At 38.1% G+C, this 18,669-nt stretch overlaps 1 protein-coding gene across 1 annotated transcript in view; it reads right to left on the minus strand.

Annotated features, from left to right (window-relative positions):
• LOC136260749 (uncharacterized) overlaps window positions 1-16,504 on the minus strand; it is a 40,614-nt gene extending 24,110 nt beyond the window's left edge. The window contains exons 1-2 of the mRNA XM_066054608.1: window positions 16,364-16,504; window positions 6,485-6,778 (exon numbers count right to left, since the gene is read on the minus strand). Coding sequence (XP_065910680.1) covers window positions 6,485-6,778; window positions 16,364-16,406 — 337 coding nt within the window. The 5' untranslated portion in view covers window positions 16,407-16,504. The remainder of the gene's footprint in view (window positions 1-6,484; window positions 6,779-16,363) is intronic.
• Window positions 16,505-18,669: the final 2,165 nt, after the last annotated feature.

Raw genomic sequence — 18,669 nt, forward strand, 5'->3', positions numbered from 1 at the left:
TTGTTTGTAGCTGAAGTCTTTACAGGGTGATTTGTTTGTAGCTGATCTCTCTACAGGGTGATTTTTTGTAGCTGACCTCTCTTCAAGGTGATTTGTTTCTAGCTGATCGCTCTACAGGTTGATTTGTTTGTAGCTGAAATCTCAACAGGGTGTATTGCTTGTAGCTGAACTCCTTACATTGTGTCTAGTTTCTAGATGATCTCTCTACAGGGTGATTTGTTTGTAGTTGATCTCTCTGCACGTAGATTTGTTTCTAGCTGATCTCTCTACAAGTTGATTTGTTTGTTGCTGATCACTCTAAAGATTGATTTGTGTGTAGCTGAACTCTCTGCAAAGTGTTTTGTTTGTAGCTGATCTCTCTACAGGGTAATTTGTTTGTAGCTGAACTCTCTGCACAGTGACTTGTGTGTAGCTGAATTCTCTAGAGAGTGATTTAATTGTAGGTGAACTCTCTACAGGGTGCATGACTTGTTTATAGCTGAACTCTCTTCAGTGTGACTTGTAATGTTCTGAATCTCTACAGTGATATAATTGTAGCTTAACTCTCCACAGGGTGACTTGCTTCTTGCTGAACTGTCTATAAGATTAACTGTTTGCAGCTGAACTCCCTACAGAATAACTTGTAATGCAATAGAATTCTATAATGGAGTAAATAAATTAGCTGAATGCTCTATTAGGGTGACTGTTCTATTAGAGTATCTCGATCTCGCATTTGCTACACGGAGTTGGCTTTCGAATCATAACTCAGTGGTTTGTACTCCAATTCTTCTATACTACTGCAAGGACTTTCTATGAAGATTATTCCAGCTATACACCGATTTTCAGCTCATTGCTCTTAGCGGTTTGCCTAGTAGGTGTAAAAACTAATACTTTTTTATTACTAAAAATCGATCGTGTAATTGTGACACAGGTTGGGTTTTGTGTCATATCTCCGTGGTCTTAATCTCGATTCCTTTCAAACCACCAAAAGGCACTCCTACGATGGTTACTCCATCTACATAGCAATTTTCAACTCATTCCACGAAGCGGTTTACCCTGTAGGCGTGACAACAAATCGATCTTGTTTTACGTGAATAATCGGTAATAACTCCTGAACCATTAATATAGATTTAATGTACATACCTCCATAAGTGGAGTATAATCGTACATATCTGAATCACAATTATGATTGTGTGTGAATGTTAACATTATTTGTTGTCAGTTAATTACAAGTGTGTGCATGTGTGTGTGTGCAAGTTGGCTTGAAAATTTTCCACTGAGTTTTGATTGATAACATCTCCTGGTAAAGTATTCCAAAGTTTAATCGATGATGGCATATATGAATATTTGTATGTGTCCACTCTTGTGTATGGCTGCATGAGGTGACCACGTGTATAGTGACATGTTACTGGTACTAGTATATTGTCATCAATATCAACATCAACAATATCGTTAATTATTTTGTAAAACATTATCAGTTTTGCATTTGTTCTTCTGCTTTGCAAACTAGGCCATCCCAAAGATTCCATCATTTTAGTCACACCAGCATCTGTCTTTCTTATTTAAAACAAATCTTGCTGATCGTCTGCACCATCTCTAGTCTGTCGATGTCTGTCTGGTAATGTGGAGACCATATCACTGATGCATACTCTAAAACTGGTCGTAGATAAATTTGATAGCATGATGATTTTACAGCGATTGGACAGTTTGTTAAGTTACGTTGCAAAAAACCAAGCACAGAATTTCCCTTCTTGACAACGTTGTTGATGTGTTCATGCCAGTTCAGTTTTTGGTCTATGGTGACTCCGAGGTATTTAGCGTGTTCAACTTGTTGGATATTAGTATAGTCTATGTGATATGTAAGGTTAGGTAAGTTAGACTTGTTTGATATTCTTAAACACTCGCATTTACTTGGATTAAAGTTCATTTGCCATTTCTTGGCCCACTGAGATAATGAATTTAGATCTTGTTGTAAAATAGTAATGTCTTCCTCTGAATTAATATCCCTGTATAATAAAGCATCATCAGCATATAACTTGATCTTAGATTTAACTACTGTTGGGATATCATTAATGTAACACAAAAAGAGTAGCGGTCCCAGGACAGAACCCTGTGGGACTCCTGATATTACTGATTGTGGTTGACTGGTTTCTCCATTTAGTACAACTTGCTGCTTTCTATCAGTTAAAAAGGCATTGATCTAATTTAACAATTGGCCACGTATACCATATGAGGACAGTTTATGAGATAATTTATTGTGAGGAACGGTGTCGAAAGCCTTTGACAAGTCCAGCAGAATTGCATGTACCTCTCCACCATTATTCAAAGTAGTCGCAAAGTCGTGTACAGTTGATATCAGTTGGGTTTCGCATGAGCGCAGCTTACGGAAGCCATGTTGCTGTCTGCATATAATATGATTTTCTTCTAGATGTTGATAAATACTGGTGGAAATTATATGTTCGAGTATCTTACAAACAATGCATGTTAAGGAAATTGGTCTGTAGTTAGAGGAGTGAGCACGACTTCCCTTCTTAAAGATTGGCACCACGAGGGCATTTTTCCAGTCTTGTGGAAGGACACTCTGTTCAAGGGAAGCTTGGTAAATTAGAGAAAGTGATGGGGCAATTTCACTTGACATTAGCTTTAAGAGTCTACCAGGGATCTGGTCAGGTCCACTAGGTTTGTGTGGTTCTATGTTAGAAAGGAGTTGCTCAACTCCTTCGACAGAAATGTTCAGGCTTCTTAATTCAGAGGAAAATTGGCATCAGCAATAGGTGGGCAATTGTTGTCTTCTCTGGTAAAGACAGAACTAAAATACTTGTTTAACTCTTCAGCCTTTGCCAAATTATTAGTAACAACTTCACCGTTTACCTCCAAGGTAGGAATTCCATTACAGTCTTTTCGCTGACTTTTGATGTATGAAAATAGTTTTTTGTTTGGACGATTTGATTGTGGATTTATCAAGTTTGTTAAATAATTATTATGTGCTTTTCGACATTCAAGTTGGGCTGCCCTTTTAGCTATACGGTAAGCATTCCAGTCTTCGGTAGAGCCAGATGTGCGAGCACGGTTATACAATCGCTTCTTCTTTCTAATATATTGTTTGGTGTTTGCTGTTATCCAGGGCTTGTTATATCTATTAGTAATTAACCTGGATGGTATTAAGTTAACACATTCCAAACAAATAGCTTTAAACTCTTCCCACATCTGTTCTATTGATGAACCTGGTGAATACTTACTTAGAAATGTCCTAGTAAAGTTATTAATCAAATTTTTCAGATCATTTATGTTGACTTTTGACCATAACAATTGTTTCCTTTTAGCTGGAGGCATATAGACAGCCTTCACAGATGAATCAATGTAAACTATGTCATGGTCACTTATTCCTGGCAGAGGTATACATTTGTTAACTAAATTTGGTCGGTTAGTGGCAAAAATGTCAAGGGTGTTCTTATTTCTTGTAGGGAAATCAACCAACTGAGTCAACCCAGTATCACAAAACGTGTCAAGGATGATATTACAGTAAGAAGAAGGATAGTTGTTCCCCGAGATTGAACAATTTGACCAGTTGATGTTTGGAAGATTCACATCTCCAGCAAACCATATCACAGCATTGGGATTTTTCTCAGCTAGGTCATTTAAGCAGTGACACATTAATTCTAGGTATCTTAAATCTGTGTTAGGTGCTCTATACACTGATACTACTATTAAAGACTCACTCCGAGATAATTCCAGTTCAGAAGCTATGAGTTCACAAGGGTAGTTACTAGTATCAATTTCTTTCCATGAGTAAATTTTATTGCAGGCTAGAAAGACACCTCCAAAACCATCACTTCTATCACATCTAAATACTTGGTAATCATCACAAAATATTTCACTGTTCTGTATGTCCGACCTCAACCAAGATTCTGTTCCTGCAATAATATCAGGTTTGTAGACAGAAACAAAGTTATCAAAGAGTGGTTTTTTTGCATGAATACTTTGGTAGTTTATGACAGCAAGTGTCAATGCAACATTATCATTATTATTGCTTATATTAGGAGTGGATGAGACATTTCTGAAGTTACATACAATTGGTGTAGTGAGATCATGATTACTGTCAGTTGTTAGATTAGAATCAATGGGAGACAAGGGTGAATCTAATTGAACTTTAACACTTTCTATATTAGGTACACTGATCAGCAAGATCAGTCAGACTGGGCTGTTTTATTGGTGGGATTGGTTCAGATAAAATTTCCGGCTGTCGTCTAGGCTGTCTTTTCATAATTGTGCCATTTTTGATAATTAGGTTCACTTCACCTTGTTGTTTTCTTTTCTTAAGTTCCTCTACCAGCTTCTTGTGTTTTAATCTCTGGAGTTTTGTCATGTCTTGTGCAATAAATATGTTTTTATACTCTTCATGAAATCTGAGTTTGGGGGCTCTAGACAGAAGTTCTAACTTTTCAACTTCAGACTCTAATGCAACAAGAAGGGGTCTAGCTTTATTATCAGTTTTACGGCCAAGACGGAATAACTTATGGATTTTAATATCCAAATCAGTAGAATCTTTGCACATTTTTAGGAGCTTATCTCTTTCTGCTGTGTCTTCTGGATAGTTGTAAATGATTATGTTGTTTTTCTTTCTTTCTCGTTCAGCTAATTCTTCTGCAATAGTTGTTGCTGTGGATAGTTCTTGTGAGCTGGAAATGTTTCCTGTTGCCTGAGGTTGCTTTTGGCTAGAGAGCAAATCGTTAAATTTCTTTTTGAGAGACAGGTTGCTCTGGCTTAATTCTTCGATTTGGGACCCAAGTTTTGACACTGTAGTCTTTAAAACTCCATACTGTTCACCAATCACTTTCAGGTCCTGAGAGATATTAACAGGAGAGTCATGGTTGGCAACAGTGGTGAATTGATTTAGACGCAAGTAGCACTGATTGTACTTACAACAATATACTAGATTAGGGATTTCTCCTAGTACTTGGTTAAATAGCTTGTATTTTTCTTTAGGTATTCCCTCACAACTAGCGTGTACCCATCTATAACAAATTTCACATTGAATAGCATCACTTGATTTACCTTTCGACGTGCAGCGTTTCATACAGTGACTACACGTATCACCTGGCAACTTAACTAGCTTGCTCTGGCTTTCTGTCGGCGAAGCATCCTGTGAGGCTGCAGTAACTTGATCCAATGACCGTTTCATAGCCATGTCGTTCTAATTGAGTCGCACTGTAATGAAAAACTGCCACAAATAACCGTATACACGATAACTTAATGCTCGCCTTTAGCGGTACCGTTAAAGGATGCCACGGTATAACAACTTCTCGGTGTGTTAGTAGCGGAAAAGTGCTTGAAGAGGAGGAGCGCGAAGAAGGACATCTGACTCCCACAATTCAATAGTATAGTCATTCATCGGATTTGCACCAAATTTGATGCTAGGATTCGCCTTTGGACTCCCTTTCTGTGTGCCAAATTTCAAGGCGATCGGAGCACGCGTTTGTGTTTTATAGCAATGTTTGCAAGTGTGTGAAAAGACGAAGAAGAAAAAAACGAAGAAAAAAACGAAGAAAAAAAATGAAACTTTGGCCGCTCATATCTCGGAAATGGCTTGAGTGATTTCCTTCAAATTTGGAATGTAGACTCCCCTAGCTGGCAGGCAACTCTGCAGCAAATTTGGTTTCAATCGGATAAGGTATCACCGAGATACAAAAGTGTGAAAATGACGTTTTCTTTCTTCCTGTCAATATACTCACGGTGTGGCGCGCCGGCTTCTTGGGCCACACGACACACTACCGTGTGTCTTGATACAGTACTATATGACAGATTGATTGATTTTTTATTTACCTTCACAGTAGTTGGCAGAGCCGTTCTTCCCTACTGGAACACACATACATACAATAGACCCTTTTCAGGTAAGCTGCTACCATAGCAACATCCACCATTTTGGAGTACAACCCATTTTGAAACCTTGGTAGTGTGGGAGAAAGCGTACGTTTAACCAGGTCAACCTTTGCTGTGGAATGCAGAAGAAGCTCTACTTCCTGGGTATTGTTTTAATCTTATAGAAAACAATGCTACCAGGGTTGCAAAGGGGTTGTACTCCAAGATGGTGGATGCTGCTATGGCAGCAGCTCACCTGAAAGGGTCTATAACAACACAAACAATACAACATTTCAAAATTACTTAAAAACTTAAACAAAGGCTTTAAGATAGAAGCAGAAGATACAAAAAAATTATAATCACAGTTTATTTGGAATAGAGCTAGGTGATTAAGGAATTCCACCAAGAAGAAACAGATGAGTGGGAGTACCTTTTTTTATTCATAGCTACATATAAGCCATTTGACTATATAACTTTTTGGCTTGCTTTTTCCTGTCTTTTACGTTTTTTTCTATTTCTACAGATTAGTATGGTCACATTATGTTAGAGTCTTTCTTAAACACAGCATACATACATACATAAGAAATCATTAATGCTTTAGTTACCTGTAGCTATAGCATACACTGACATAGAAATCACTATTTACCTTTGCTTTGTGACTCCAACATTCCTTCAATTTGAGATGCCACCGTATTCAACTCAATACCAGGTGCCCTCAGAGCTTTTATTAATTGGTTCCAGGTTGCCTCAGGTTGTTTACCAATCCATAGCTCCAGCATCCAATTACAAGCCTCACTAACATTATTTCTATTGTTTTTCTTATTATTGCTCAGCATTGATTGATGCTCTGTAGCTAACAATTCCAACCCAATATCATACCAATCAGTAGCAAATAACTCTTTGACAAGTTTGAAATATTTTTTGTTAGGATGATCAGAGCCTGAAAAGAAAAGTTAATGATTAAGTGAATTAATTTTTATATACAATACTGTACCATACATGCTCTACTCTGGTAATAACACATTGCTAAACAACTTAGGGTAGCTAGCCATTATTCATCGCTGGTTTGATGACAGTATCCACACCGTCACTAGCATGAACTGCATGCAGTATAATCTAGATCTGAAACCTCCTCCCTATTTATACAAGTGTCAGGGTTATTACTTAAGGATAACTGCCTCTACTTTAAAGGAGTAATCAAGGCACACTGTAGTGTTTCATGTAGCCAAAAAATCCAGCATACTACACCGTGAGTATATTGACAGGAAGAAAGGAAACAGATTTATTACACGTGCATAGCTCCATGGCCCCTTCTCCACAGTACACCATTTTTGCATTAGAGCTGTCCGCCAGGTAAGGTAAGCCACAAAGCTAATTTGATTAAATTTGCAACAGCCATTTGCGAGATATGGGAGTTCAAAGTTTCGATTTAATTTCTGCGCTTTATTTTCTTATGCCGTATGGGGGCTACAGGGACTTTGATTTATTTTTGACTTTGCAAAAATTGCTATACCTGTAAATTATAGTTACATCCCACCATGAGTAGGATATCATAGTTATCAATGCAACCCGAGGCTGTGGTGAAGCTGAGGCTTTGCTGTTTGTGTGTGTGTATGTGTGTGTGTGTTGTCAGTTCTACGTAATCATGTCCTTGAATTTGATGCTGTACTACTACTATTATATCATAAGGGTGGCAGTATTTATCCCTTGCAGGATATCTTGTAGGGATTCAATTTGGTCCTGGACAATCACTATGTCAGAAGATAGGTTACAAACACTGGGTTGAAATTGTGGAGCACAGCAGTATCACTAAGACTTAAGCTGACTGGACAATCTTGGATGTATACAGTACTATTAGATATAACCATATGAGTGATGCCTTTATTAATGTTAAATTATTGTGTATCTGCCATCCCAATTAGGGTCATATTGAACTATAGCATTATTACTAAACACATGGGAAGACTTGAAGTTCCATTGGTAAATTTTAAATCTATGAAATGATAAACTTTTACTATCATGCAGTATGGTAGTACTAAGTGATGATGGAGTTTTGGGTTTTCTTGCCCTTCAAAATCAAATGATCAGCCTCACGTTCCCCTCAAAACAGGCTCCAAATCTCTCCAAAAAGTTTCTATAAAACATTCAAAATTTCCTGCTTAACTTACTAACTAGTTACAATGCTACATAACATAAGGGTACAGGCTTGATTTTTATCATTGTTCAACATCACTTCATCGAGAGACATGCCTTTACGGACCTATTTTTTACAAAGATGTGCGAAAAGAATAATCCAGACCCTTTTAATAGAATAAAATTGAAATTTTGGCCTCCCATATTTCACAAATGGTTAGAGCTAATTTACTACGTGGCTTACCCTACCTGGTGGACAGCTATAATGCAAAACTTTGCATAATTGTGTGCTTTGGAGAAGGGACCATGGAACTTTGTAGGCATGAAGCAGTTTATACATACAGAGCATACATAATGTATATCTGCATTAATAAGCATTCCATTACCTTACAGGGAATTATATGCGGTAGTATGCAACTTCTTAGTTTCAAAGCACCAAGAAACTATTCTAACAATACTCTGATCTGGCATTGAGGTAATGTCTACCTATGCATTTTGTGAGTGATCTTGTAAAACAAGGTGGAGTGTTATACAGGAACCTCAAGAACAACTACTGCAACTATTTTCTATAGATGCTCAAGCTGGATGAAACAAGTGTCTTAGACTCAATGCACTTGATATTGGTACCCGACCATGGTAGCTGTATAGAGCTAAGTAGGATGGTACTATTGGTATATTAACAACAATATTAACTACATGTCCATAACTGTATGTATCTATGAAGTGGTGGGTGTTACCAGTGTCTGCCAAGTCATTTAAGGTGTGCTAGGTGGAAGACAAGCTGTGACTTCTGTGAGTAGCTTTTTCTGATATACAGCATATCTGCATTAGTAATGAAAATGATTCGCTATAAAGCATTTATTCTTGCAACCAAATGTAAAATAACTTTCCATTTTCTGACCCCATGGCCAGAGGGCGTATGTGGCAAGACAAAAACTTTTTGCCAGAAGTAATGAATTGATTATGCAAGATGTATGTGTAACATCCCATAGAGGGTGTCAGTCAGTCAGTCAGTCAGTAAGCTAGTTAGAAAATTTCACTAAATTAAAAATTTGTAGCAACTTTTCAGAAATGTTTCAGGTCGTACTGACGGAACTTTTGGGCTTGTAACCAATACTGCCAAGGCACCATAAAGGTATTGTAAGGATGGTATTAGGGTGATGTTTTGGTCAGAAAAACCCAAACCCCCTAATATAGATCTAAAATGCTATTGTACTGTATGATACAGTACATAACCTACTGTACAACATGATCCCACATCACCAGACTCACAGTAGTGGTGACTCCCTTCAAAGGCAGGTGGTGGGGGACCAGGATGATTGACACATGGACAGCTCAAATGTTGGATAATTATGGTGATGACTTAAACCAACATAGGTACACACATGTTTACATGATGATCCTAAAGTGATGGAAATGCCATCGACATATGCACAGTCAACGGATTGTATTTTTGATTGGTATGCATCAATTGTTCCCTTTTGATAAGGTTTAGCTTGTCCACAAAAGTTGATAGTAAACTGAAAGCTCAATTTCAACCTCACCAAAATGAAAGACATCATTAAGGTTACTGTTACCTTCAGATTTATTTTGTTCTTGGTCAGGAATAAGTGTAGGTAGGTTTCATATATCAAGCTCTTCATACATAGCTAAATCAATGGTTTCACATTTACCAGAGAAACTATAGGAGCCAGTATTGGGTCAGCAGTCAGGATTCTGTCCACATAATAGGATATGGGCATAGGCATAGTAAAGTATTTTAGATAGGGGAGCTCTAGACTCTCGGTTTGGTAGCACACAATATAGAAGAGTAAAAAAAGGTTAACATCTGCTAAGAACTACACTCCACCAAATATACATTGTATCACTGATAAAGCACATAAAAATCCTAACTTACAACTTCACAGTTTGATATACTGCTTCTCTGAATACTGTGACTGCTTTATTAGAGTAATTGACTGCTCTATTAGAGTAGCTATCTCGATCATTTTGCAATTTACAATCAAAAAATCACAAGAGGGGCTGGATTGCCACCCAGGGTTACTATGCCTATGAGGAGGTCTTGAGCTTCATTCCCATCCAGTTCACTTCTTTTAAAACTTAATTTATCCCTCAGTTTTTTATCCACGTGACTGCCAGAACAATTTGAACTGTTGAATAAGTGGATTCCAATTATCCAGCTAAAACTTGTGTTTGGAAAATCTAGGCCACACCAACTGATTTCCTGTTTAGGAGGTCCACGCTGTAACTAATTGAAGTGATTGTCTCATGGTAAGTCCTCTGATTGTACAAATATAATTTTAGACAAACAACAAGGAAATAACCAGCTGAATGATTTGATTGTACTATAATTCATTGTGTAATTCTATTACAAATGATCAGGACACACAATATGTCATGCAGCCAAGTACAACTAACGCAGACGTACGGCAGACAAGTTTGTATTTTACAGGAACCAAGAAAACACTGTTTTCACATATTCATAGCTCAATAGTGCCTAAACGGAAATTATCCAGTTTTGCTGTAGAAACTTCCTCACGGTAGGGCACCTCCTATTCCAAAATTGGTATTGGGCTCTTCAGGACAGTGATGATTATGACAATCCCCTCTACCCTTAATTATTGTATTCCCCTTTGTGTATATAGTAGCAGCTAGTTATGTAGTTGTAGCATTAGTCTTTTGTAACTATTTATTATTTTTAGTCTGTATGTATGTTTGCCCTTTTAATTTTATTTGATTGTAAAAAAATTGAGTTGAGTCTGCCCAGTCATCACTGAGATATGCGCATTCAAAGTTTGTCTTATTTTCTTCGTATTTTTCTTCATCATCTACTTCTTATTGCTCCACTCGCTATAACTCATATATGCTTTAGTTGATTTCCTTCAAATTTGGACGACAGTAAGAGCGTAATGCAACACATGTACAGCCCAATTTTTTTGCATAGTTTGAACTAAGAACGGAATTACCGTAGATTCCCTAAAATTTCGGCATCTCTAAATATTCGGCACTCCCCGTGCTTTGAACGCAATGTGCTCTAATTTTCGGCAAGCGCAGGAAAGTTTCTAATAATAAGCGCGCTAATTTTTTGGCACTTGGAGTACTAGTTGACGAAGGTCTCTTGAGTACTGAGGATTCCCAGTGACCTCACACAATATGCTACCCCGATGCTGGATGAAGCACCAAGTGTGAAATTGTTCAGGGAACGTACCCAATGATATCATCGTGTGACATCACGCCGGCTTAGTACCGCAAAACGATCTTCGTTTCATAACTCTCCTGGCCCCACATCTCCTTGTAACATGATACATCCTCAGATAACGCTTTTTTAAGCCTTGGAACACTTCATGCAGCATCTGGTAGCGAGATTTATCATGAGATAGTTTAATAATATTAGCTATGGATTGTGGTTTCTATTTTTTATTACTTGTTGAAATCCTCAATATTACGCCTGGGTGATTGTATTCAAAAGTGATGTAATGAATTGACCATCTCTCCTGGATAATGTAGGCAATCATAGTATATAGTGCTGCAGCCAAGTGAGTGTTGTGGTATCATCAGTACTGCTTCAAGGCGTTCCTGTTGGTCCCTGCAGAAATAAATCCAGAAAGTAAGCAGTAAACGGATCGCAAATAACATAGCCATGAAGCGTGCAGACTGTATTAGGGATAGATCCATAAGAATTCGACAATAGCACCGAATTGGTACATTGTTTCCTAATTGTTCGGCCAGACATGAACGGAATTAATTTAGTTCTGCCAAATTTTTAGGGAATCTACGGTATGCACAATTTTGAAAATTGACATGTACAAAAAATGCCAAAAAAATGAACTTCATGTTTCAAAACCAGGGACCTCCACACCTGTATCCTTATAAATGAAAGTTTTGTTTTAGTACACTAGAATGATAACTCGTAGATCTAGCTATCAGTGGAAATTCTAGAACATTCTATATGTGTCGCATTGAAGTGCTCAGAAAAATGTGTGCTCTAGAAAATAGCCTATATCAAATGTGTTGTGCGGCCAAGTACAGCCTGTGTGGGCGGGTGACATACTCATTATACAGAACAAGAATCCAGACCAAATCTTATACCACATGAATCTTAGACTGCAGCTAATTTATATAATAATACTCAGGCTCACCCCAATGCAATACACATTTACTGGAGAAACATGCATCCAGGTGACCAGTTTATAAAAATACAATCCCATACATGTTGCTGTAAAATTGTCGATCAAGAGTCGGGTTCCTTTAAACAAGGGTGGAGTGTAAATCATTTAATAAATCATTCCAATCAACTTCTCCAATTAGCGTATCTAGAAGTGACACTTGGCCACTACCGGTGGAATGGGTGATGGTACCACTTAGCTTTAAAATTATCATAAATATTAACTTTTCTTTGATGTAATCTGCAATTATATGTATCTGTGGTCAGTTTGCGCTGTCCAGTTGGCCAAACTGCTGTGCAGGTCGTAAAAGCTTGTACTGCCTGATGTGATTGTCAAAAAATCTTGGATTTTTCTTATAACTATATGTACTTATTGTAGTCAATACAACTGGTATTAGGAATAATCAAGTGGAGAAAGTGATACTGTTGGGTTGACTGTTGGGTATACTGGTATCCATATTCATAAAGCTGTATGGATGGTGAATGGATTTATAGAACATGTGTATGACATGTGTCTTCATTCAGTTAAGGCAGACCATTGTAATGATTCCAGCATAGCAATAACAGCTTGACCAGTTATATATACATAGTCTAAACAGTGCAGTGAATGTGCATTCAACTACCTAATCCTTTAGTTTTACAAAGCGCAGCTATATACTAGATCAGAGCTGCTGTCTGACCATCATGTACCTGTACGCGTAACTTCTTACATTCATACAGGATACTTACCTTTTTGAGGCATCCTTGCACTGGTTATTCCGCCCATTGTACAAAAAAAACTAATTATGTCCCACACCCCTTTCTCGATTACACGATTGGAGTGAGCCCCACACTGGCAGTAGTCGATCAACCATGGTAATGGCAAACATCATGTTGTCGAATGTTAAAACACAATGAACACGGAAAGTTCCACAGTCAATATCTCGATAGCGTGTCGTGTGGCCAAGAAAGCCAGCACAGCATACTGTGAGTATATTGACAGGAAGAAAGAAAACAGCTTTTTTCACGTGTACGTAGCTCCATGCATGGCCCTTTCTCCAAAACACACCATTTTTGCATTATAGCTGTTTTCCAGGTAGGGTAGGCCACACAGCCAATTTGATTAAATTCACAACAGCCATTTGCGAGATATGGGCATTCAAAGTTTCGTTTTTAATTTCTTTGTTTTTTTTCTTCTTATGCCATACGGGGGCTCGGGGGCTTCAATTTATTTTCGCACACTTTGCAAAAATTGCTATAAAATGTAAACATGTAACTTGATTGCCTCAATCATTGGCACAAATGAAGAGCGTGTAACGGTGGATTCACGTACCAAGTTTGCTGTGAATCTGAGGAGTTATGAGCACTTGTTCACATAAAAAAGGATCAAATTTCTGTCATGGCTACAGGGTAAACCAAGTATAGGAATAACTTGGAAATTGGTGTGTAGATAGGCTGATCATCATAGCAGTGCCTTTTGATAGTTTGAATAGCTACAGCGACAACACTATAAAGCAAAAACCAAACAAGTGTTTCTGTGGTACCAGTAGGAGAAATCGGATTCTTATTCTGTGGGATTGTAGAAGTGCCCAGTGTTCAAGGTGCCTTTGCAGACGTTTCCCTTTCATAATAATTCTAGACATCTCAGATTGGAGTTCTGATTCTAGCACCCCTGATTCTAGTTCTTCTTCATTAATGCGAGTTGCAATTTCCTTGTCCAAGTCAGCTAGAATGCTCTTTTTCCTGTCTAACTGTGAAATGAGTTCAGTAAGTGTGTCTGGGTCTTCCTCATCTGGTGTTGTAGTGTTGCAACATTCCAGTAACTCAAGTGTTGTAGTGAACAAACGTTTGAGGTGAGCTCGGTATCCACGACGAGATCGTACGAGACGTTTGAGTTCATCAGCCATGGCTTAGTCTACTTGCAGTCTAATCGGCGTCACTGTGAGAAAGGTACAAACAAGAAATGTTCTGTAAGTAATTCGCTTGCCTTAGTGGGTACCATTAAACTGCCACAGTACCACGATGTTTGGGTAGTTGGTTAGAATAATTGGCTAAGACATACGAATCGCCAGGTCACAGCACCAGAAATGTAGGGTAGCGGCAGTGTTGGGAGTAACGCGTTACAAAAGTAACGCGTTACGTAATATTATTACTTCTGCGGTAACTAAGTAATATAACGAAATATGCTATAAAAACAGGTAATATAACTCAAGTTATTTTACTTACAAATGTAACGCGTTACCTAAGTAATATAGTTACTGTAACGAATCTAATATTACGTAATAGTATTACTACAAGTAACGAAGTTACTAATCTCGTTTGTAATCCACTGAGTAACGCCTAGCCACAACGAAGTAATGAAGTCTACTGAATGAAGCTTATTCACCAACTTCTTACATAAAACCAATATTTGCACATTGTCCGACAACGAAATCATGTCACGTGATAAGGTGGTAGTTTCAAATGTGACAGCTTAAGGCTGTGGACACAAAGTAATATAATATGCAATATTATTATAGTTACTTTATTTTATGGGTAATATGTAACTGTAACTAAATAGTTCAGTTGCAAGTAATATGTAATATGTAACTAGTTACTTTTAAAAAGTAACTTGCCCAACACTGGGTAGCGGTAATAGTAGTAGCTAGTTGTCAGACTTAACCATGGTAGGATCACTTCGTCTTCGACGGATACAGACTGTACAATCAAGCCAGCGAGGAACAACACTATGATGTCATCTTATTCATTATAAGCACATGCATGACATTACATCATACATTCTAAATATAGCCTACTTAACTAATAATAACCTATACACTGTACTACGCTAAGTTACTTAGTCAGTCCATGACAGCTTTAGTTGTACCTTGCCTCTTGACTAGACCCATCCTCCTTAATAATAGCCTTTTCACCATATATTGGGCCCCCATTCTTTGCTAGTAAATTGGCATCATAAGAAGTCACCACGCCTATCGCAGTGCCAATTATGCACCTATCAATGTAATGCCTGACGATCACTAATGTGGGCTGAGGGTGGGGGAAGGTCGGGGGAATTGATCGCTAATTTTCCTCGACATAGTGGGGATTTGTCTTCACTAAAGAAATTCACTCAGACAGCAAAGGTGTGTGCTTTCAGTTTAGGAAGGAGTGTCTTGGGCACTAGCTATTACTTTCATACTAGAATCCACTCGAACTAACTCATCACTAGACTAACGCCACCACGACTGCACAAATCCCCTCCTAGCCCCAGTATTCCCGTGGTTTGTAGGTCGAGACTTGGTCAGGGTTTGCATCACTAGTACTTCCCCAGTAAGTGGGGAATTGTAATTTTCAGTGATGCAAATCCCCACCTTCCCCCACCCCAGCCCGTATTAGTGGTAGTCGGGGATTACATTGATAGGTACATTACGACCTCAGTGTTTACTGCAGTACCATCTTTCCGCAGTCGAAAGTTTTCTTAAAGTGCTGCCGGATATCCGTCCTTTCTGACATCGAAAACGGTCTACTTTGTATATAGCTCAAATATCGCACCAGTAGATTTGTAAGATCAGGATCACGTGATCTTTCGCACATATATAGCCATTCGTGAAAAATACGAATTCACAGAATTTAAGTGCTTCGAAAAAACCAACTATACTGTGGTTCTAAGAGGCCTTGCGCGACAACAAAACGTCACGTGCGATAATTATACCTCACACCTCTTACTATATATGATATTCACACCTCTTAATATATATGATATTCACACCTCTTAATATATATGATATTCACACCTCTTAATATTCTAAAAGATAGGGGGGGAAGACCATCATGATTATGATGAATGTGTACAACAAAAAAGAGACAAGTATGTGAACCTTTATATCCATACCAGAGCGTTTCAGTACCCTTAGAAACCTTAAGCTTCTCAGTACAATGCGCTGCTTTCCTAGCTGCTAAATAAGTCTTTAATAACACCTAGAACATCATACACCTAGAACATCATACACCTAATCATATGACGCATGTCATACTAGACACAAAAATAAAAACCTTTTGGTTCAGTAATCACTTCGTCTTAACTTTTAGCTACCATGATGGAGTCACCATGCATGCTTGATCTTTAATGCTTCATTAATGTGGTATGTGAAAATCGATGGCCCTACACCGGCGTAGAGCAGGCTTTTGTAGTGACAGATAACATAGCGCCCGCCTGCCCACATCTTAGTAACCTACTTTGCCTGCCGATATAAAGTCTTAGCTACTTACCTCTCTGAGGTATCTTTGCACTTGTTCCTGTCGTGCCAGCCATTGCCAAACAACTTGTTGTGTACTGCCACGCCCTTTCTCGAGTGAGGCGCGCCTGAGGCAAGCCCGGCCCAAGCTTACCGCAGTGGCGGGTTTCAAGGTTTCCACGGAACCCCCCTTTGAAAATGATTACGTAACAATTAAATGTTTTAATTATTGCGGCGTGCGTCTCGATCGAGATACTCTAATAGAGCAGTCACAGTAGCTATTAAAGCAGTGTGTAGCAAGTTATTTAAGGATTTTGGTTTATTTTATTTTTTTATTTTTATAAATTTGTTTTTCACATTCAAACAGTGGGCAGAGAGGCAAACTCTGCCCAATCTTGTGATGAAGGAATTGTTGCCATCACAGAAGCAGCATTGCCACGCTGAAGGATTTTATGTGCAATAGGCTGTGACTTATATTTAGCTCAAAGATTTTCGCTTAGGCTCCTAGGCTATGGGTAAACACCTCGAACAGGCTCTGCCTTCTGTGTACACCCTCCAGTGCCTAACTGGTAAACTGAGTAGATAATAACCTTTTTTTTTTTTTTTTGGTCTCACCTTACCAAACCAGACAATGTAGTGCATGCAGACTTTTGTGTATCTCATGTCAGTGTATATCTCCACCTTCTAAACTGGAAACCCCATTTATAAATTCCTAGATCCGCCCGCACTGTACCGGGGCCGGACACTTCAACTCTCACGCATTACACGTGAGACACACGCATTGGATTGTTGTCTCATGCATGCCGGGTTTTCCATCTCAACTGCATGAGCACTGTGGTTGCCGGTTTTTAATTTCAGTTAGCGGGCAGTGGTTATATTTACTGAACCGAAAGTCGGTTCAACTGATAAGCCGGACTCGCTATTGAACCAACAGTAAAACTAAAAGGGTCACTAAACGAAAAAAAAAAAAAAAAAAACAGCACAAATGCTACCCTGTAGATAAAGTGAATGCATACACCTAGCTACCATTCCTTTTTTCCACAAAATATTAATGATCAAATTATGGCCGGGAGCAAATGCTTTTACCATGCAGTACCTGATAGCTATGTTCACCAGATTTTCAATTTTTCAAAGAGAGACTTTATAATCTACACTAATGATGCTTACTTATCACACTTACTTATCACACTTACATACACATGTATGACAAAATATTCATATCTGAGTTTGTACATTAATGGAAATGCCTCACTGGCATAATGCTTACACCTAGAAAGTATAGGATTTGCCCTTTGCAGTGTTGCATGCTGATTAATTTCATTTGGGAGTGGGTAAGGAAGTGAATTCTAGTCCTCTTAAATTCAAAACTTTCAAATATGTCTCTCACTACAGCGTGATATTTATTAATATTTTAACTAGTCTGCTTTCCCAATACATGCAGAACTATAAATGCATTCAAGTTCGCACAGTTAACTCAGTTGAGTAGCCTGGTCCAAGAAAATTTTTTGTTAACAACTGAACTAATCTAAAATGCCTGTTGATTCATTAGTTAATTGTGCTGCGACAATTAATGCAGCAGTGAGCAGGATTCCACAGGATTATCTGAGAGGTGGCTAACATTAGCTGCATTTCAAGTACATAATAAGCACAAACATGCATCAATATTTTATACAGAAATTATAAGTACTTGTGTGCACATAGTTATAGGCCATATGCAAAGTGTTTCAAGTTAAGTGGCTATATATACTTACATGAAGAGTGTGTGCTATGAACATCACTGTTTTAACAGTGTTAATGCTTAAATGGAAGAGCATGATGCTCTTCGTAAGGTTAAGACACATATCCTGTGCATGTCTTACTCCACAAAGTCGAGAAGGGCAATATCACTGAGGTCTATAGCATTATAAATTTTTAATTAAATATAGAGTTTTACATATACAGATAATAGTAGTAAATTATTCATCTACAGATTAATAAGTAAGGGCTTCAAATTGCAGCCACTGAGCTAGATACTGTAGCTTCACTGATACTGTGTGATGGAAACCTTTCAGACATGCAATGATAACAAATTATGAAGCTTCCAAATTTAAAAAAGTGGGTCAAATTTTGTTGAGAAATTCACCTTTTCGCAAACCAGTCACAATTTACCTTGAGTACCAGTATAAAGTTTACCAAGCATGTTATGGAGAATACTGTCTAACACTTTTTAATAACATGGACTGCCCATTTGATATTACGTGCATGCACATTGCTCCAAGCACTTAGTTCATGAACAGTTAATGGAGAGGAATGCATATGGTAATAGAGCACAACTCTTTAATATTCTTGGCCCTATTCCAT

This window comes from Dysidea avara, chromosome 7 (genome assembly GCF_963678975.1).
Source record: "Dysidea avara chromosome 7, odDysAvar1.4, whole genome shotgun sequence".
NCBI lineage: Eukaryota > Metazoa > Porifera > Demospongiae > Dictyoceratida > Dysideidae > Dysidea > Dysidea avara.